Source organism: Aptenodytes forsteri, unplaced genomic scaffold (assembly GCF_000699145.1).
Source record: "Aptenodytes forsteri isolate BGI_AS27 unplaced genomic scaffold, ASM69914v1 Scaffold8, whole genome shotgun sequence".
Taxonomy (NCBI): domain Eukaryota; kingdom Metazoa; phylum Chordata; class Aves; order Sphenisciformes; family Spheniscidae; genus Aptenodytes; species Aptenodytes forsteri.
The window spans coordinates 914587-935881 of record NW_008796218.1 but is presented as its reverse complement, the minus strand read 5'-3'; the positions used below and the strand labels follow the sequence as shown (position 1 = coordinate 935881).

The following is a 21295-nucleotide window of genomic DNA, read 5'->3' as shown; positions in this document are numbered from 1 at the left end:
CCCTTTACAGAGGACCGCGTACCTTGCACAGTCACACACGTGGGGCTGTGGTTGCTGTAAGCCTGATGGCACACAGACACAGAAATCTGAGTCGGTCTCAGCACGCTCTTTGCAGATCACAGATGCACTCTGGCCCTTTGTACCCACAGCCTGTGAGCACAAGGTGTTTGGGGATCCTGCCCCTCTCGCTCGCAAGAACGGTTGTTTTCGAACAGTGCAAATGAAGGGGCATGCACGCAATCAACAACTTGTGATTTTCTCCAGGCCTTCTGCAGAGAAATTATCTCGCAATTTGGCAAACCTCACCAGATGCACAAGAGGCCGGCTGGGGCAACAGCAAAGAGTCAGCTAGTCCGGGAGCGCGCCGGCCTCCCCCACCCCTCCGGCAAGGCCGTCTGCCTCACACTGAAAAGGAAGGGAACCTTTGCCCCTTCTTCTCAGTCCGAAGGAGCATCTGCAGGACTGAAACCAATCAAAGCCAGCTGTGAAAAATGAAGAGGGGGGGGAAGGCAGGGAAATGCTCATTATTATGACTAGGAAAAACACTATTAAAAAAAATAAAGGGAAAAACTAATCCCATATGGGAGGCAAATGAAATACAAATGCAAAACAGGCCATTACGCAGTGTCTGTTGTAAGGCTGCCGCACTGGGGGCTGTGTTCAAGTGTCAAGATGCAGTGCCCCTGGAACCTCTGGAGACGCCCCTCCACTCTGCGGCAGGGTTAGTGTTACCTTGGAGCATCCTGGGCTGCAACCAGCACTGGGGCCGTTGATTAGACAGCCTCTGCAGACTGACCAAGAAGTTATTCAACTCCCCCGCAGACGCACACAGAGAATAACCTCAGGTCTGCCAGACTTAATCATTCCACCAGCCCTTTTCTGCCTCAGCCGCTTATTCCAGGCAATTTTGCGGCTGGCCCCTCACCCCTTTTGAGATAAGTTATTGCCCTCCTCCGCTCCCACAGGGTCGCCCACGCGGCTGCCCTTTTATCGTTCCCCTTCTCACTCCACACTTTCCCTTCTTCAGCAGATCATCTCCATCACCCGCTCCATCTGCCTACCCAACATGTGCCCTTCAAGCTGTTCCTGAGCTACAGCCAAGCCCCTGCAGCCAGCCTCTCCGGGGCAAAACATCTTCAGCAACAAGGAGGCTTTCAGGGTACAGGCAGCAAGCACAGTTCCAAGCTCAGTCCTCCTTTACACCCCCGGGGAGGGAGGGAAATGCCCACCCTGTACCAGCCATACTGCGAGGCTCACTCACGATGTTACTGGACCAACGGGGCTGAAAGCCAGCTCTCATTTCCTTCTCAGCTGCTTCTTCCGCTGCTCTCAAAGCACAAGGAGAGTCAGTACAATGGGGGCTCATTTATTTGGTGGTCGTGGTGATGATCATTTATCCACAGAGGAAAAACTGGAGGACAGCAACATGACTTCCCATGTCTGTAGGCTGTGCTCCCCAGAGATAAAAGACTCTCCAGATCTCAAGGGACAGATGGTTAAAGGGTGGGTGGCTCAGTCTGCCCTGCTCTTGTGATTCTGTCAAAGACTCACAATATTTGGTACTTTTTTTTTTTAGAGGCCCCTGCCCATATGTGAGTCTCAGTGTCTATTTAAAAGACAAAGAAAGTAATTTCTTGCATACCATAAGAGAGAAAACATAAAAATCTGAACTTCAGAGTTCAAACCACAGAAAGAGAAAAGAATCCCTTTAAGAAAATCCATAGGAAACCCTCTCGTTATAAGCCAACCTCACTTTTTTGTAGTCCAGCTCAGCTGTAGTAAAATCCCTGTATCTGCTACCATGAGGGCAGGAGGCACTTCAGCCATTCAAGAACCACCATTTTTGGTTCTTTTTTTTTTTTAGAGGCCCCTGCCCATATGTGAGTCTCAGTGTCTATTTAAAAGACAAAGAAAGTAATTTCTTGCATACCATAAGAGAGAAAACATAAAAATCTGAACTTCAGAGTTCAAACCACAGAAAGAGAAAAGAATCCCTTTAAGAAAATCCATAGGAAACCCTCTCGTTATAAGCCAACCTCACTTTTTTGTAGTCCAGCTCAGCTGTAGTAAAATCCCTGTATCTGCTACCATGAGGGCAGGAGGCACTTCAGCCATTCAGAGGCACTGCTCTACTGGCTTCTTCACCCACCCTGTGCCAGGTCCTGGGCAACTTGGACCTGCTTTTTGAGAATCATCTCTCTGGTGTCTGGATTTGGGGGAGAAACAGGAAGAGAGGGGGCCCTGAAGACACTCCACTTCTCGGTACCAGAGTGTTCCACAACATACCCAAGGCCACAGCCAAATGCATTAGACCGCAGCACTCCCAGATCCTACTCAAGAGTCTTCATAATTCCTCTTCTCAAGCCAAGGAAAACAGAGCAAGCAGAAAACAAATAACAGTGGGCAAGCAGGAGTATTTGTCCCTTACTACAATGGCCTTAAGCAATCAGAGAGGTAGGGCTGATGAACCTTTAATTACTTGTGCAATAACGACCTCTCTTTCCAGCATTCCTTGGCAGGCAGGAAGTAGCTGGAGCAGTCAGGGACCTGTTATGCTCTCTTCTCCACAGGCTTGAAATTGATACAAAGGCCCCTCACCCAGCTGGTCACAAGTTTCAAGACATGCTCCACACAGCGGTTGTTTATAGCTATTAAAAGCAGTGAAAAGAAAATACAATTAAAAAACCCCAGCTCTTTTACTGAGGAGTTGTTACTGAACGGCATGGCTTTACAGCTAAGGTGTTCAAAGCTCCCATACTACTTTTTCCAGATAGTTAAAAGAGGGGTTAAAAAAAAGCAAATTATGAAACTAGCCTTCAACCTCAGTATATCGGTATTTTGTGTAGTGTGCCATACTCAACCACAGAAGCAACGGAGGGGGCACTTTTCACTAAGGACCCCTAGATGTTAACCAGAAAGACAAGTGGGGGCAGAGGAGAGTGATCATCCCTAGATAATTTCTATGACACAAAAAAAGGCAGAAAGAGAGGGTAAGGAATTGACCCAAGCTCAGCTGAATACAGTTTGGAAGTTAAGTTCACTCTCCTAATTCCCAGGCCACAGAAATGACCTTTCTTTTGGGGGTGAAATCAAGACGTTCACAACTGACAGCTGAAGAATGCAGAAGGTGCTCTACCTTCCCACAGGGTCTAACACACATCTAGATGTACTGTAGCTGAGACAGCTGCCCAACTTGCCATCTTTCCCAAGCTCCATCTTGGCTGGGATTCTGCAACACGACAGAGGCAGATCCAGAGGCCAGAAAAAGAAACCTTGCAAGAGACAGCTCACAGGCAATTTCACTTCCCAAGGAAATAAGTCTCTTCCTATCTCCACCTCCATCTGCTGGAGTCAGCTTCTGCCTTGACGCATGTGGCACTGATGACTTCCCAAAAGTCTTGTTCTTTTAATATTACCATTAGCTCTTTGATATCTTGGTTATCCACAGAAACAACCAGAGTGCGTCTGCATCCAGCAAAGTTCTTGGCCCTGATATTTTGTGGCAAAGAATTGCACAACACTAATCTAACCCAATGTCGAGTGAAAATATTTCTGTGTCAGTTTCTATCTTGCAGAAGAATGCACATGAAAGAAGTATCCGCAGGGATGTGCCCATCTGTTAACCTAAAGACATTCACCCCCCTTGCGCAGCACCCTTAGTTTTCTCCCCACTGTCCTTTTCTAGTTGTTTCAGCATCGTAAGAGATGAGGAAGATCCGGCTGGACAAAGCTGCCTCATCCACTGAGATGCCAGCAAGCAAAAGTAATGCAGATCTCCACTTCCCCTCGTTCTGCTGGATCTCCAGTTGGGTCGCAACAACTATTAAGCCCAGCTGGGGAAACTGAAGCATTCAGAAGTTGACTGAGTCATCTAAAGCAACAAAGATCAGCAGCAGCAGGCTGCCACACAGCTCTGGAAAAGTCCCCTTTAAAACACTAAATCCCTGGAATGAAGGGCTGCATTGGCTCATCCATGAGAGTATCTTAATAGCACAGATGAATTCACCCCTAACTTCAGGGCCAGTTCATTCAGAAAGGTTAACAGGGAAGTGGTGGGAGACAGTAGCACCACCTCCGGTTTGAAAGCAACCTACCAGGAGAGAACCCACAGGCAGAGTGGGGGGCACTGCAGTGTTAGACAGCTACTCAGAGCTTCAACATCAAGTCTTAGGGCTTCTCAGGCCTCCTCACGCTCACCCTGTAGAGATTTGCCTCATCAGCCCTTAACAGCAGGACCCACCTTTGAAGTCCATGTCCCAGCTACGTCTGCATAAGCAGTAGCAACATCAGGCCCAACATGCATTGGGCAAAGAAGCAAAAGAAACAGCCCACAAACTCTTTTTCAGCTCTGTTTCAAAAGGCTTGGAAGTTCCTCCCCTTCTCTTCCCTTAGCCCCTTCCATAAAAGCTTTGCATGCAGAGCAGTGTCTCTTGGGTCCCTCATTCTCTTGAGCAAAGTAAACAGACCTCCCGTGCAGCGACAAATGAACAACAAACAGAGGGGGAAGGAAAAAAAAAAATCTTGCTGCCAACTTGGAGATTTTTTTTTCGGCATGTTTAATTTTTCAAAAAAATTAAAATGTGCAAGCTATGCCCCAAGGGTGACCCTGCACAAAGCTTTCTGACAGCTCCAACGTCCTCTATTCCCCCTCACATCACCACAGACACCCCATCTTTCCCTATGCTCTTCCCCTGACGCACGCGCACACATACGGAGCCCTAAGAATCCTGGCACCCAGACGGCTTTTTCTTTTTCAAGCATGCCAAAACAAGCTAAGCTCCTAAATCCCTTTTAGAATCTGGCCTTGTGTGGAAATCTGTTTGCCTTCATCCCATGTTTATTTTCTTTTGTTTTCAGGTTTGTTAGCCGAAGGGCAAATGTTGTTCCTAGCACCAGTTTTGGGGTTGTTTTTTTTTTTTTTAATTTATCTTTCAATCAAGTGTTCCTCCTTGCAAGGATAAACAGGATGTTTAGACACTCTGGGTATGACGACCAGTCTTTGACAGCTGTTGTGACACACCACACACTGGGTCTGCCATGTGTGCAAGCACTGGCACAGCTCGATCTGCAGCAGGCTCTCTTCATTGGAGGAGATAGACTATATGACCTAAGAGACCTTCGCCAGCTCTATGTTTTCAGCACGGGCTCATGGGAAATGTGCCACACGATCCAGAACTTCTCCGTGACCTCTCCCTCCCCTTATGAGGATATCACCTGCCCACCCCACAGCCATTCCTTTTCTAGTCGGCTCATTTCACTTGCTTAGCTACACTAAACTATGCTCTGCCTCTGAGAAATTTTTCTTTTCCAGGTACATACAGACAGACAACAGTCAAAATACCTCCAAACCACACTGATTCAACAGAGGGAGTTTCCCAAGCCGTTTTTTAGGAAAGGAAGTTTTCCAAGCCTTGAATCACTGACATTGGTCTGACTCCTAAACCAAGAACTTTGGGAAATGAAACATAGATAGCATTAACTGAGGGCCAGATCCCAAGCAAGACCTACCTACCTAGAATACTGTGTGTGGTCTCAAGATGCTCTCTAAAGTCCCAGTCACCATGGAAGAAAATGCAGTGCCTAATTCTGCACTGCACAAATTCTCCAAAATTTTAATCACTTTTCATTTGCAACATTTACTAACAGCTGAAGGCAGGAAAGGTTAAGAAGCTGATAATTAGTGCTAGTTTGTAATTAAAAACAATTAGTTTTGCACCAGGCCCTAGTTACTGTGTTCCACAGGCCACAGAATAAGTGACTGTGGGATATCTCCTGAATTCTGCAAGCTGGGTGTGTCCACAACAGCAGCGCACACACTTTGATGAGTCGTACTATACACAAAGCTAAATTCTGTCTAAACAGCCATAAATCACTCTAAAAGAAATGGCTCAGCCAGGATGTCATCTTAGCTAGTCTAAAACCTTTTGCATTTAAATAAAATAATATTTATGAGAATTACCTATCTTCTCTACAAACACATGATTCCTAAACAGCAACGCTCAGTTTTCCCCATTACAACCACTTTAAGAAATTCACAGGACAGATGACAATGTGTTGCTGACTTTAACACTGTTTGGACCCAGCTTATTCAGGGAAACTTATTTTGTCCTGCAACGCTCGTCAAGTTCAAACCTTGAAATCCATTCCAGGTAACATTCAACCGCAAGCTTCTGGACTACACACAGAAACTACGGCATGAAATTTTATGGTCTGTGTTATTCGGGAGGTCAAAAGGGATTATCACAATGTTCCTTTTTAGCCGTCGTACCTATGAGCCTTGGCATATAAGCCACCCTGGAAAGCCATTCTCAGACAACTGTTTTAAATTGGACTCTGAGCAGTCCTTGAACTCTACTTCAGGAGAAAGCAGCATTGTCAAGATAACTGTTTTACAGCTTTCAGTCCTTCTAGCAAAAATAGTGCTTGCTTTGTGTACCTTGCCCTGTTTCACACACTAAGCAGACATCCTCTATCCAACCCTTACCGCTCTCTGCAAGCTGTTCCACAAACACACCAGAGCTGAAGAAGCAATAGTCTGTCCTACAACCTGAAAATTCAAATAAATAAAATATTTTTCCTGAAAAAAAACCCCCAACTTTGATATAATTGGGATAACCTGGATGGATCGGGAACTCCCCAGCCATGAAGACATTTTCCATAGCAAGATGGCCTAGGATAAAGTAAGCAAAATTTTCCTACTGGCTTTCCTTTGCACAGAGCAGGAATATTTGCTAAATGGATTAGAATATGCCTTTTCTGGAATCCACCACAAAGTTGTACTTACTTCTTTCCTAACATTTATTTTATTTAGCCTTTCTTCTTCTCTTAACCACCAGTAGACTGACAAACAGGGAATGATGCACAGGACTGTAAAACTGGCCACTGATCTGCAGGCAATACTTAATCTTTGACACAGTGTGGCTTACACACAGAAGATGAAGCTACCGCAGCTTTGTGTCTAACCCCTTACCAGCTAAGCTGCACTACATGCCTTCCTACTTCAAGGTAACTATGAAGACAAACATTTGCACTCTCTGAGGTCACATAGCAAGGCTCAGGTAACAAGTGGTTACAAAACAGTAATTTTGTCACCTGCAGACACCCACACATTCTTACATGATCCACTTCAACCAACAAGGAACCTGTTCCTAGCACCCAACCGAGCAGGACTTAGAGCACAAAACTCATTTCAAAGCTGTAATGTTAGGAAAGCCACAGTACATAGTCACTTCACTGTCTCTGCAATCCTATTCTGGCTTGTTTTAAAAAATAATAAATACAAGCAAACAAAAAAGCAATTGCGTGCTCCCTCTGAAGTGTACTGGTGTTGCTGGGACAAAGCTCATCATAGGCAGATGCCTTTCTCCACCAGAGTGGCCGACGCAGTCAATTGCGCATCCGCTGACTGTTCCAGCACATTACTCTCTTTGGGGGGTTGCACACGTTCAGAGGGGAAAGAAACTGCATTCAACGTCTCCCTTGCACGTCAAAGAAGACAGCAGCTGCAGAGCTGTGCACGCCAAGTGTGGGACGTGGCTTCTCCTGCACCACAGCGAACATCAGCCTCTTCAACCAAATCATTACTTTCATCCTTGGAAAAGTTATTCACACGTATATCCAAATCCTTGGCCCACAGGTATGGCTGCTGACATAGCCAAGGACAGCTCGACACCTCTGATAGCACGGCTAGATGTAACCTCATAGGATCTGCCAATCCCTTGCATCACCCAAAATAAACATCAGGATGTGCTGGAAGGAGCATAATTTAGTGAACAAAACTACATAATTCTTGAGTCCTTGTCCTAGTTTCACCACTCATTGCTGTACTTCTCTCTGGTACATGATATAATCTCTGCCTTCATACTGAAGTATCATCTCCATGATCTTCTAGCCTGTACAGTTTGGGGGATGGGATCTGTGAAGCACCAAATCATATTAAGCACTGGCACTTCCTCAGAAACATTGGCCAACAAGGGACTGGGAAAGACTCGACATCTTTTCAATCCCACTTCCATGGCAATCAGGAGCATTAAAGCAAAATAACAGTGGGTCAGGGGCTTTGAATTTTCTTTTTTTAATCTTACCTTCATTTCACAGGAATACTATTTTAGAGGTAGCTGGTAACATTGCTATCTTAAGCAGCTTGAGTATCTGCCAGAATTTGGTTACAGCAACTTCATATCGATACGAGTATACTCGTCTCTCTATTTATTCCCTTTTGTGCCACTCCAGACAGAAACCTGTCTTGAACATGAGCTAGAAATTAATCACCCATGGAGAAATCAGAGTAGCAAAGCATGGTAGACCTGCCCAGGGGCTTTTGATACTCACTTAGCCTAGAGCATATTTGGGATTGCAAATAAACTCCTCTCATCTTGGGTCCTCAATGCCAGTACAAAAGCTGGTGACTCCAGCCTCTCCTGAGGACCGTAACAGGGAAGGCAGAGGCTGATGGTTAATATCTCTCTTGGTGTTACACCTAACGCATGGAATACAGCCTCATTTATCCAGAACTATCACATACCTGACTGTTTGCTTTCTCAAGGCTGACCAACCAGTTAGGAAGATATATGGCAGCGCTAGATGAATTCTTTTCATTTTATCTTCACCATGGTGAAGATGGAGTTACCTATATTGGAGGTGACCACAAAGGAAAGTGAAGAAAAAATAGAAAACTCCATAACATTATACTGTAGGAACAAAGCCTCAGCCCCAATATGGATCAGCTCCACACTGAGCTGGGATTTTGAGAAACAGACCCTTTAAAAATTAAAAAAAGTAGGGGGAGGTGGGGAGGCTGTGTACAGCAGGGGAGAGACCCTTGCATCTGGACAAATTCAGTCATCCTACTTTAAAACTGCAGGCCAGCTCCTGATTTAACCTGGAGTTTCACGTGTCACTACAAAACTCTGGAAGTGTTGGCTTTGCAGATATGCCAAACATAAGAACTGTTTTCAGTGAACTCAGTATTTTTCCACATCTACTATTGTAACTCTGCTGGCAAGCTGGGAGTAGCAAATCCTCCCTTATCTCCCTCCTCTCCGAGAGCATCTCTCTGTTTAAGCACCAGCTAACTTAGATCATCATGTACGATCCCCCTTGGAAAATGGACAAAAGAGGGGGGTGGGAGAGTCACTGGGGTTGTAAGCAACAAACCACAGAAGGAGATGGACTGTCATGCAGAAGGGAAGTAGCAGGGGGAAAGAGGCGACTAATGAACAGAAGGGGGTGCGTAAAATTCTACTTGGATTGCCTCTCTGGGGAACAGCTGTTGCCTTGTAAACATCTTGCTAGCTGTCCAAACAAGAAGTTCAGACACAGAACAATAAAGGAGAGCACCCGGGTAGAAGCGTGCAAGGCATGGGCTCATTCACTACCCTGCCAATTGCTCCAAGTGGCAGAATTCAAAAGCCAGGGAAACGTTAGCCATACGTTTAACCCTGCATGTGCTGGTGTTATAGCCAATGGCCTGCAAAAACACATCCTTCTCTATCTGTGGTGAAGTCCTTCCTAGTCCTCCTCTTCCTCCACTGTTTCTGACACATCAGCAGAGCACGTTACTTCACAAAGGAAAAGAGGAAATATCCTCATCAAAGCAAGGAGAAACAGCCGCAGAGCCAAGAAATGAAAAACCTGAACGTGGCAGCCCTGAAGGCCTAGAAAAGTTCTACCACTGCCCTGGCATCAGTGACCTGGAAGTAGAGGGAGTTGCACCAGAAGAAGTAAGAAGAGTCTTTTTATTAGTCCTGAGCACAAAACAGCCTACACTGGCAGAAGCATTTCTATGCCAGTACAACCGTGTCCACACAGGACTCTTGCCAGCACTGCAAGGTAGCTGCGGACAGGGGAAAGAATACTAGCACAGCCATGCCAGTAAACATTCCTAGGGCAGGCTGGCCACAGAAGGCAACTACCCGCACTGCACAACAGCAGGCAGACACTGTACACCACCTTTGTCCGTTCCTTGATGGTTCTAGGGGTTAAAAGCACACATGCCCAATCACAAGCTTATCCAATAAACCCTGTCTCCAAAATGCCACACAACTGTTAACAAAGGAGTGCAATCAGATCACACACACATCTCCAGGAAAGGGGGGGGGTGTCACTTTGCAAGGAAGGCAATTCACAGGATAGTAGGACACCATAATGGACAATAAGGGAACCCTATGTCCTGAGCCTATAGTCTAGTTATCTACACCTTCATGTCCGCCTCCGACTGACCTATCTTGACTTTAACACATTCTATTCAATGCAAACTACACTTATCCTGGAAAATGAAATGCCTCCTACTTCTACTCAAAACAACCCGTAGAAGCAGGAAGAAGGTAAGCACAATGACACTCTCATAGTCAGAAACAACAATAAGCAACGCCACATTTTAGAAATAGTCCACAAGTTCACAGGAAAGACCTGATGCAAGTCAGATTTATTTTACCTTTTTATTTCTTTAGGGCCTTTTTGTTGTAGTTGTGCACAAACAGCCAGGAAAAAAAGACACGCTAGCAAGGGCTGCTCAAGAATAAACATTCAGTCATTACAAGAAGGGAAGAGTGCAAGTTCTGCTGATCAAAATCCCTCTGAGCCTAAAGAAAGGCAGCTGGCTTGTTGCATCAAAGTCCAAACCAATCGGGGACTCCACCTCGTCTGGGGTCACCTTTCTGCCTCTGCTTCTCTCTCTCCATATATTTATTCTTGAAGTCATCAAAAGAGCGAGTTTCTGTGTCTTGTTCTTTGTCTGGAAATAGGTTGGGAAACTGAAAGGTTTGTCCTTGGCCCTAAAGAGAAAACAAATGGTCAGAGAGACATTCCAGCCTTTCTGCAGTAGCTATGATGCATATACTTACAACGAAAGACCACCCTGAAGTTTCAGCTAGTGCAAAATGGTACCTCTTACCTCCCAAGATCTCTTTCCACCCCTCTCCCCAAGATACACATATATCCCTCCCCCCAAAAAAAGCTAACTTTCAGCCTCTCCTCTTTTGTGTGCTAATTAAGACACTGACTTTTTTTTACAGATGAATGGTCAGGAGATGGACACCTCTTCAAAGACTTTGAACCAGCTCAGAGATATTGTATGAGTCATACAGTAAAAGCAAGATGAGCAAAATAAGTGATTGTGTTAAAGTAACACCATCACGGAAATACATGGTGGAGCAAGCATTCATTATGTTAATACTCAGGATATGGGTAGCGGTTATAGTTGTTTAGATCTCAGCTAAGAATAAGAGAGAACAGCCCTAGCAGCTGTTACTGTAGGGTATAATGTGGGAATATGGAATAACAGATATTAGAGGTCTCTTATCAACAGGAATAAAGACTACAGTGTAAAACAATTACAGTGAGAACAATCTGTCTAATACATCACTGATGAGATTAAAGTGATTACATCTGCATCAGTCATTCTGCCTAACAGACAAATCATTTTAGTGAAACATCATCGTCAAATCTATGTCTCCCACTTGGAAAATAAATATTTGCTTGGTCTCTGGTTTTTATCTAACAGCAGGAAACCATTATTATGTGGAAATGTTCTATCCCATTATCTACTTACTTTTCAGTGGTGTTTGCACTAAGCACAACTTCATTAAACTCAACAATATCAGCCCTTCCATTCCATATGGGACTTCGCATAATAAAACTAACTGATAGCTCATAACTCTAAAATTACTCCAAAATACTTACAAACCTTACCATACATTAACTTTGGCAGAATACCGCATACAGAAATCTCAACAAAAGTATTTAATTGCTTCAGATGAAAACAGGGGCTTTTTTCTTTTTTTCAGATTAGCCATTCTTTACATTTGTACAATAAATACAATCAAACAAGAGGCCCAGTTATGAAATGGTTCCACAAAGGACATGAAAGGAGCCTTCCACCACACAGCTACCTATACTACATTTTGGGATCAGAAATGTGACATAATTAAATAAAAAAAAAAACGTCACCAAGCCCCTGACCCAGCTGAATGTGTGCTATGTTTCATTTAGCCATATACATTCAACCTGGTAATTTACAGGTGTGAAAGAATTTAAACCTCAAGCATACACTTTGGAAAGAAAAAACATGACTTATCCCAGTTGAGCTTATCCAGACTAGAATCTAGGAAATATCAACTCATACCCAGCAATGCTCCAGTTGTTTTTGTAGTGCATACTTCTTGGGGGTTTCCTAAGAGCCTGACCATACTACAAAAACAACAAGGGAGCTGCTGTGTACATTGCTCTGTCCTCAATTCTAGCCTGGATAAGATCAACTGGAACAAATCAAGGTTTTCCTTTCCACGGTGTACACTCTGGGGTTTCAACTCTTTTGTACCTTTAAATTACCAACAGGTATGCTTATAATAGCTGTCCTATGACAATTAAAGCATAGTTAAATTTCAAGGCACAGAAACTGGCCTTATCAATGTCCTTGAGCAATCCCAAAGCTGTAGCCTACTGAAACTCTTCCTGTAGTAGGATCAGCAGCAAGCACCCTTGAGGCCAAGCGCTGCCCAAGATTTTAGCACACTGAAGCATTTGGAAAAGAATTTGTTTATACTACAAAAAATTACTGTGTTTTAACTGCGCTGCGGGCGGGTCACTCAGCCCCATGGTACCTATAGAACAGACGGGGCCAATTCAAAGGACTCGTCTGCCCTGGAGAGGAAGCCATTTTAGTTAAACAAGTCAGAAAACAATTCAGGCTAACATGGTAGGCATACCACCTACACTGAAAATTTGAGAACTATTTATATTGGTAACAGTGTAGTAAGGGACTGTTCTTGTTATGCAGCACTTCCATTCTGGTATGCTTCCAGCACCAATGCACTTCCCTTATTGGAGAATGAAGGAAAGCTGTCCCTAAAGCATACTAACAACATCCATGGTAATTCACTAAGCATTGCAAAACAGTTGCTATTTTAAAAAGAGGGAAAAAAACAAAAAAAAAAAGATATGCACAGAGGCTGTAGCAAAACCAGACAAACCTTTCAGCTGTTTATCAAAGTGCTCACAGTTCCCATTTCAAGGCTGGTGAAAGTCAAATATTGAGCTGAAAATGTCAATCTGTATCTGGAGTCTTTTAATAAATCAAAATCAGCACAGACAAGTTGGCTCTTTCCAGCTCTTGTTTTGTGAAGAAATTCTGATTTTGGCTGGCAGCCAGACACGATTCGAAACAGCCAAGACATTACACCCTGAGAACTGAAGGTTGATAAATCTTAAGTAACAATACTATGCAGTAATACTGCACTGTAAGACTCTGAAGTGATGAAAGCTGTATGAAAAATAGCTGTTGTGCATGCTCAGTAGCTAGTTTTCAGAAGAAGCCTGTATCTTGGGTATTTCAAATTTTCAAAAATACCAAAAGGCATCAACTTACATAAAGGATTGTGAGTCTGTCCAGGCATAGTTACATTCAGTGCATCTTCCACACGATACCAGAAGCTACTGAGGTTCAAGCTCATATGCCACCTTCTCAAAAAAAATGCCTACCGAAGGAATGGAGGGATCGTCACTCCTTTACGCAATGCTGCTTTTTCTTACAGTTTTTCTTTGCAAAAGTTTTCCCTTCTATACAGCAAGCATTTGACAACATCAGAAAGCAAAATTTTGGCTTATTCCTAAACCTTGCATTTGTTCACTGCTTTACCTTTTGCAAGCCATTTAACCAAGGTCATCCTTTTAATTACTGAATTATTGAAATTCACATAAGCTGAAATGGGCTCTAAAAAGGCTAGGGCTTGGTTCTCCTTTAGAACTTCTGCCAGCGTAATTACCTTAGTTAGAAGCACAGAGGAAGAGGGAGAAAAGAACACCTTCCTACCTGACATAGCTGTGCTAAAAGAAAATCCTGTAAAAAAGACAGACACTGGCAAAAAAATCATTTTGCTCGGATAATTTAGTCTGTCTTAGAACTGGTTGCTGCACCACCAGCAAACAAACTTTTTCACCAATGTGAGGTGATACACTGATATCCTGGAGTTTGTCAGGGTAAGCTCTACCACCACATGCTCTTACATCTAAGTGAGCCCTTATAATGTTAAAAAAAAGGAAGAAAAAAAACCAAACAAAGCAAGTCAGAGAGGCGGTATTAAAACACCTAAAAAAATACAGGCAACATGATGATTTTACGCATTGCTATTCTCAATTTAGGGTCTTCCCAGAGACCTCCCTTTTTCCTACAAATTCTAAGATTATGTACAAGTGAGGTGTGTGGTCCAGTGTTTAGATTACAGAAATGGGAGCCATTAAACTTCTACTCCTGCGCAACTCTAATCCTCGCTTCAGCATTACCCAAATGTAAAACTGATTTATATACAAAGTCTTATGAGGATTCATTTGTTAAATGCTAACATCCTTCAAGATAAAAAGTGACCTAAGCATCAGTATTTTCCCCTTAGATTTGAAGCCTTTTTTGTTAGAAAGGCTGAAAACACACCTTGTTCTCCGAGTCTGTAGAAGGAGTTATCACATCGAGTGGTACAAATTGCCTCCATTCACTTTAATGAGAGGTTAAGTGACCATAATTAGGCCTATGAAGTCAAGTGTTAGCCTTTCCACTGCTGAGCTTCATGTCAGAAAATTGCTGGAAGGATTATCGGGCACAAACTCACTTATAACTTCTCTGACCTTTGCGTCCCTTGAAAAGTTTAGGAATGGAAGGTCAGCACAGATATCATTATGTAGGAATGACGCAGCAAACACTGATCACGTAAACAACTGTAAGATCTTCTGATTATTTAGATAATTGAAGCACTTACTACTGTCCTTCAGAATTAGGAGAAAAGTGATGTTTATAGTATCGTTAACTAAAAAAATTCTGGGCTCCCAACGGCACGGGATTCGGTCCAGCAGTAGCAGCAAATGCAGCTAAGTTTAATAATCCAGTGCATTTGAACAATTCTCCTACTATTGCAGTGGTAACATCTGATGTTAAAAGGTATGGCAAAACAGCACAGAAAGCAACTTCAAAAATCCACACAGGAATGACACGGCGTATGGACCATCCAAGTTTCCTCTGAATTCACTACATGTCAAAAGAAAACTGCTGTCACATCTGATGTGTAAATGGGTTAATTACTATGAATGTACCGGACACTCTAAACAGGGTTTGAGGAGAAAGCATTTGCAAAAATGTTCCCACCGGTGCCATCATTCATGCAGCTAAATAGGTGTTAGTCTTAATGCTGACAAGGTCAGACTCCTTTTTACAGCCATCTCCGTTAGATTTCTCAAAACAGGTTTAATTAAAAATAGGTCTGGATTCCAGAGGCTTGTCTACAGTTGCGCTCCCACGGGTGCTAACACCTGTTGAGCTAAACCAGTGAGAACACTGAAGGAGGAGGAGGGGATGTTGTTGGTTTTTTTTAAATTTCCCTGATGTTGATGCAACTGTAAAGTTTCCCACTGGCTTTTTTTTTTTTTTTTTTTTAATAACATGAGGTTAATTGTAACTGTATTGGAGTAAGGAGAAAGGTTGCTGTATTACATTCATTTTATGTACTCTGCGAAGATATATAGCTTTGTTTTTAATTAAAAAAAATAAAACAGTGTAAAAAAGTAGCATTTGATACCCAGGGCCGTAAGTCTCTAACTTAAACCTTTCTCACCATATTCCAAAAGGGGAAAAAAGGCAGGCAGGCTCTGGAATGGCAAGATATTGTTGATCTACAGCCTTCCATGATTTGAGGTATTTTTTTAGTGTGAAAATATTATGCTTGGACAGATCATGTATTTGTCCAGTTACAGCCCGAGAATAAAGTAAACAGCTCTGAATCTTCAAGAAATAGTATTTGGAAAAGAAAGGACAACAATTCTTACATGTGAAACAGCTGGGGCACTAATCTGACACCTAAGGGTATGTTGACTATGACTTCATACACCTTCCACCTTTGAGACACTTGCAGTAAGTTAACGGATATGTATGTTGTGCTGGGACACATAAGGTGATGTTTTATGAAGCAGGGAAGCGTAACTGGTCATGAGAATATACTCAATTTCATTCAGGTAAACCACACCACAGCTGCTACCAAGTCACGCTGGAAAGAGCAATACTTCCACCTAGTGGGCAATAGAAAGATCAACGCAAGACCTTCCAAAAACACATCCTTATTTTTCCAGTCATAAGCAGTTTTAACTTGAAACTGGATTAATGAGAGAAAACACAGCTGGTAAAAATGGTGGGAAAGCCCAGCTACTCTGACTCACAGCAGATGCAAACTGATTCTCATGAAAATAAGGATTTTACAGTGGTTACCAAAGACTCTCCTAAATTAGGCAGATATTAACAATGGACTGCATGGGGCCTGTTACGGCCTGAATCACACCATGAATGAGAATGAAGGCAAAACCTTCAGTTTCAGAAATGACACTGGGTTTCTGGCCTCACCCAGTGTTTAAAGCTGGTGTGAACATAGAACTGGGAGCTCATTGTCTGAGACACCAGAGCTAGTGATGAAAAGCAAAGAACAAAAGGAAAAAAGAGAAAGAAAAAAGGAAAAAAAAAAGGACAGACAAACGTAAATGTTAAAGGATTTAACAGATACCAACAACAATAGAAAAAAAAGAGAGCAAAGAGACTAGGAATGAGGTGAGGGGAAAACACACAGATCAAGCTTCACTGACAAGAGTTTAGTAAATGGTCAGGATTCCCTCACTTAGGATGAAATACAACACCAAAAGCTGGTCCCCTGACCTTGTTCATGGGTCAGATGGAAAACATAGCATTCTTCAAAAATTTATGACAATATAGGGCAATGTAGTAATGGACACTTGCTGTCTCATGTACCAAGAGTAGTCCTCAGCCACAGCACCACAGGGCTCTGTGCAGGCTAGTTTGCCTGGCAGACAAAATGAGAGGCTAGAGGAATGACCAGTTACTGCTGTCCAACAGCCTCCAGTACCAAGCTAGTTCGGGTAATTCTCCTCTCCATCATGGAGATGCCCTTAAGGTAATGGCAACTATTCTAGGTTCAGAGGTTTGATGTGAAAGAAATGCACAAAGGCACTGCCTTAAATGAGTGGCTTCCTCCACAGAACAGCAGCATTTTGCTTCCCACTCCTTCCCCTTGAGTATCTATGGGTTGCAAACTACCTCCTTCTCAACACAGCAAACAAAAGAAACAAGACTGCATTAAATACAGTGAAATAAAATTTGAGAACTGACCACAGTTCACTAAAGATCCATGTCTGCTTCAATCTTGGGAAATGAGTCTCTAAAAGCAAAGATGTCACTAACAAGAGGCCGTAACAATGGAAAGTGCTTGCCATTACCTACTAAGGAACAACACTCAGAGAAAGCAACTTGTAAGATACAACATTACTCCTGGCATTCAATTCCTCAGCTGTATTCTTAATGAATCATTCATACCTGATGTCTCGCAGACAAAAACCTAGCACAGATAATCCAGGAGGGAGAATTTGCCCACCAAAGCAGAGACTCTTCCTTGAAAAAGGAATGTGTTTTTTAGCCATCATAATGCAAAATCCTCACGGAGATCAGGTTGCCTTTAACTTCAGCACAGTAAATCAAGGTTAGTCTTCATCTAAATGTAACTGTTACTTTCTATTAACATTGTACTTTATACTGTTCTTTTGAAGGTAAGGACTGTCTAGAAAAACACACTCTCCTCACTTTTCTTTCCACTCCCCTTCCGAGAAGGGGCTTAGAGAAAAATTTCTAAGTACATTTAAACTTTGAAAAATTAAAAAAAAATCAGATTCCCCATTGTCTGTGCCTCTTTAGTTTGACCCCAAGTCCATATGAAGTCTTACGCAGTCTTTGAGATCACCCAGCGTTCCCCCCACACTGAATCCTTGTCCCAGGATGGAGTAACACTGAGGTTGTGTTGCCAACAGCAATTTTGAGCTTATGGTTTTACAACCATAAATAGCATTCTTTTAATGTAATTTTGTCATGTGAAGGGGTTTTCTGTTACTGGTTGCATTTCTTTTTTACATAGAGACAGGTAAGCTCAAGAGAAGTCTAAACTATAACATGCTTCTGTTACGAAAGAAATTCCTAAGAACATGAAGCTCCTTTTCCACTGGGCAACCAACATACGTTTCAGAACCTGGTTTAGCCACAAAGCATGCTTGTTAGACATGACTAAAAGTTCTCCAAGGAATATGCCTTAGTCTTCTCTGAAATCCAAAAAGCTTTAATAAGAAGTTCCCTACCCTTACAATATATTCTTTCACTTACTGGATATTTCAGCAACCAACCACACAAGTCGTGAACCTTCCAGCACACAGAGTACAGGGTCAGCATGAAACTCACTGGCAAAGCAGCACCGTATGACATCAGGCCATAACCTACATACAGACCTCAAACAAATACAGGACTTGAAAAATAACCATTTGTTTGAATATGATTTTTAGACTAAGTCATTTAAATCTCTTTATACATTCTGGAACGTATTAAAGAGAATGTCATTATTAGAGGATTGGCAGAAATACTCAGCCAACCGGACGCTTCACTGAACACCCCTTCTAGCTTGGCTGGTTAACAGTCCCTTCCTCTTTCCCCACATGCATCCATGTTAACTCACCAGCTGTACATAGGCGACCTTGTAATCTGGCTTCTTCACTCTCTGATTCTTGTGATTCCTCTTGTTGTTTGCACCTGCAAGAAATGAAGACAGTCCCACCTTTTACTTCCCAGGACTTCCAAGTGCCCCAAAGCAAGGCCAAGCTGAAGGGCGGACTTCACTAGTTTTGATTTATCGTTAAGAGGAATACTCTTTCTTCAGTACCAACACAGTATCACAATTACTAAAATGTACTGAAATTGGTAGACACTACTCTCCTCGTTTACAAGTACGGAACCAAGGCATCACCAGACTCAGGCTGCTGACAGCCATTGTGCCTTCAGTCACACACAAAGTTTGCAAAGAAGCAAGGAGGTAAGCCTCCTGAGAAGGGGGCCAGGAGTGGTAAACTGTCCTCCCAACATCAACAGCTTCAGGAAGACAAGGAGGAAATGACCACCAAACAGCTTCAAACTTGTCAATTTTTACTACCCAGCTAATGAGCTGGATCTACTGTTTATACACCAGGAAATTACACTCCACATCCAAAAAAACCAAAGCACCTCAACCTTCTGCAAGTATGCTGGTCACAACTAGGTGGGAAGTTCAATTTATTCCCTGCATGTTAGGCAGATGTTAAAGCTCTCAAATTATTAGACATTCTAACCCCCTTTCCTCTTTTATCCCTGAATATATACATTCTACCATCACTTCCATTAGCAGTGGAGGACAAAACGGTTATAAGGACAAGCATGAATATTTTTCAGTGCTGTTTGGAATTGCATGTGTTTGGTATTTAAGACTTTATTTAATTCTATTTTTCACATAAGCATATTACAGATGATCTTTCTGTTTTCTCTTCCTTCTATGTTCTGAGTTTTACAACCTTATTTTGAAGCTTTTTCTTTCATTCTACATTTTTCACTATTACAGCTCTTTTTTCCTATCCCTTTTTCAAAATCATCCCTACTCTTACCATTATAAACACATCAATCAATTCCTTTGCTAGAGGAATTGATGCTTTCATGTTTTCACTGCATGAAAAAAGAAAAAGACAGCCATCAAAGATGTCCTAACCAACAAGTCACTCTCCATTTGATTAATGCACTGCCTGGTCATCAAAAAGGTAAATAACATGAAAATTATATTCCTGACTTTGCACTGCATCCAAACTGCAGTCAGAGAAGCTCTGGGGAAGGAAGCATTCCTTCCTTCCTTCCAGACCTTATATAAATCTAGCTTATTTCAGTTAGAGGTGGGTCCCTCTGCTCCACGTCAGAGTTCAGCATAACTTAAACTAGCAACATTTTTTCTTTTTCTCTTGGGTTGCTTTTATGTTGGTTTTTTGGTGGGGTTTTTTTTTGGTAAGGTTGGCACAGGGGAGAAACATCGTGAGTGGAAGCATACAAGTCTGTAGCAGAAATGTGGTAACAACAGGTGATGAAAAATCGAAAGTTTGTCAAGATGTTTTTCTGACGTTATCTACTGGTCTAACAGAACATTTTTCTTTGCTCTACAAACTTTGCCTTTTGTTAGACCATAAGCCCTCCTCTGTGTGCATGCCAGGTAATCTCAACTCACTTTTTTTTTTAGAAAAAGGCTATGGCTGAAATTAAGTGTAATTACTAATTTTATTAAAACACATGAAGCAGTTCCTTCTGAAGTAAGACGCCCACTGGTCTTCAAGGAGAAATGGTACCAACTACAAAAGCATATAGCACAAGCTAGATAACTGTCAAGATGATAAGGCTTTTTAAATCCAGATTTTTCTTTTTAAAACTAAACTTATGTCATAATCTAATCAAAGCATTCAAATATAAAGTGGTGCATATTCATTTGAAGGGACAAATAAGCTGACAGACATCACCAGCTAAGCACCTGGCACCAAAGTTTGTTGAAATCTAATGGACCTTTTGAGAGGAAAAGTCTATTCTGGCTGTGCAGGGATGCTGTGTTCATCCCTTTGGATTACTCAACTGCACTTACCATACTGTATCCTGGTCCTCACAGCAGCTACCGGCACATTGTATATTTTTTCAAGGTAATTCTTGATATCCACTTTTGTCATTCTAGGTAATGCAAAAACATTTTTGGAGAAAGAAAGAAGGAAAAGTATAAATATTTAAATAAAATAAAACAGAGCCAGAGTATTTATAGGCTGGTTGATACTCTGGAATAAATACGTCTTCTCCTTTTAACCAAGGTAGCTTTACTGCACAAAAGTATAAACTCAACGTAGATCACACACTGCTACAGCAATTCATTATCCATAAACTGTAACAATGACAAATATTTTATCCTCTGTAGCCTCAACTGTCAAAACCCCAGATATATTCTGTATTCAGCGAGAGCGGGTAGGCTTTCTCACTGCCCAAGCTGAGAATCCTTTCTAATCTTCTGAATAGCATTTTCTAATCTTTTCAGGACCTGTCACAGGCTTATGGGCTTTAGTGTGTGCAACCCCATCGGTCAGGGTGAGAGTCCTAACAAATACCTGGACATCACCTTGTTTTCTCTGGATCATTTTCATACACACTTCCTTCTTCCTAAGCCTGTCCCTGGGAAGGCTGAGCCTCACTAACACTCAGGAAGAGAAGCCAAGCAAAGCTCATACTTAAACTAGTGCCCTTGCAGCCCTCTAAAAGGTCTCCCTGATGCAGAAGCCCCTTCCCCCAGCCCAAAGGGTGCTATGTGGCACCTCGCCTTCCCACCCCTCAGCTAACCAGACAAGCTGCAGCCCAGAAGGCAGTGTGCCGAGACGTGTGGCGCTGGCGGGGGGG

General features: G+C 42.6%; 1 protein-coding gene across 1 annotated transcript; it reads right to left on the bottom strand.

Annotated features, from left to right (window-relative positions):
- Positions 1 to 10408: 10408 nt before the first annotated feature.
- Positions 10409 to 20583, bottom strand: MRPL23 (mitochondrial ribosomal protein L23). The gene is made up of 3 exons (XM_009288739.1): positions 20502 to 20583; positions 18537 to 18610; positions 10409 to 10775 (listed from the first exon to the last, which is right to left on the bottom strand). The coding sequence occupies exons 1-3, from the start codon at positions 20581 to 20583 to the stop codon at positions 10611 to 10613; spliced, it is 321 nt and encodes a 106-aa protein (XP_009287014.1). The 3' UTR covers positions 10409 to 10610.
- Positions 20584 to 21295: the final 712 nt, after the last annotated feature.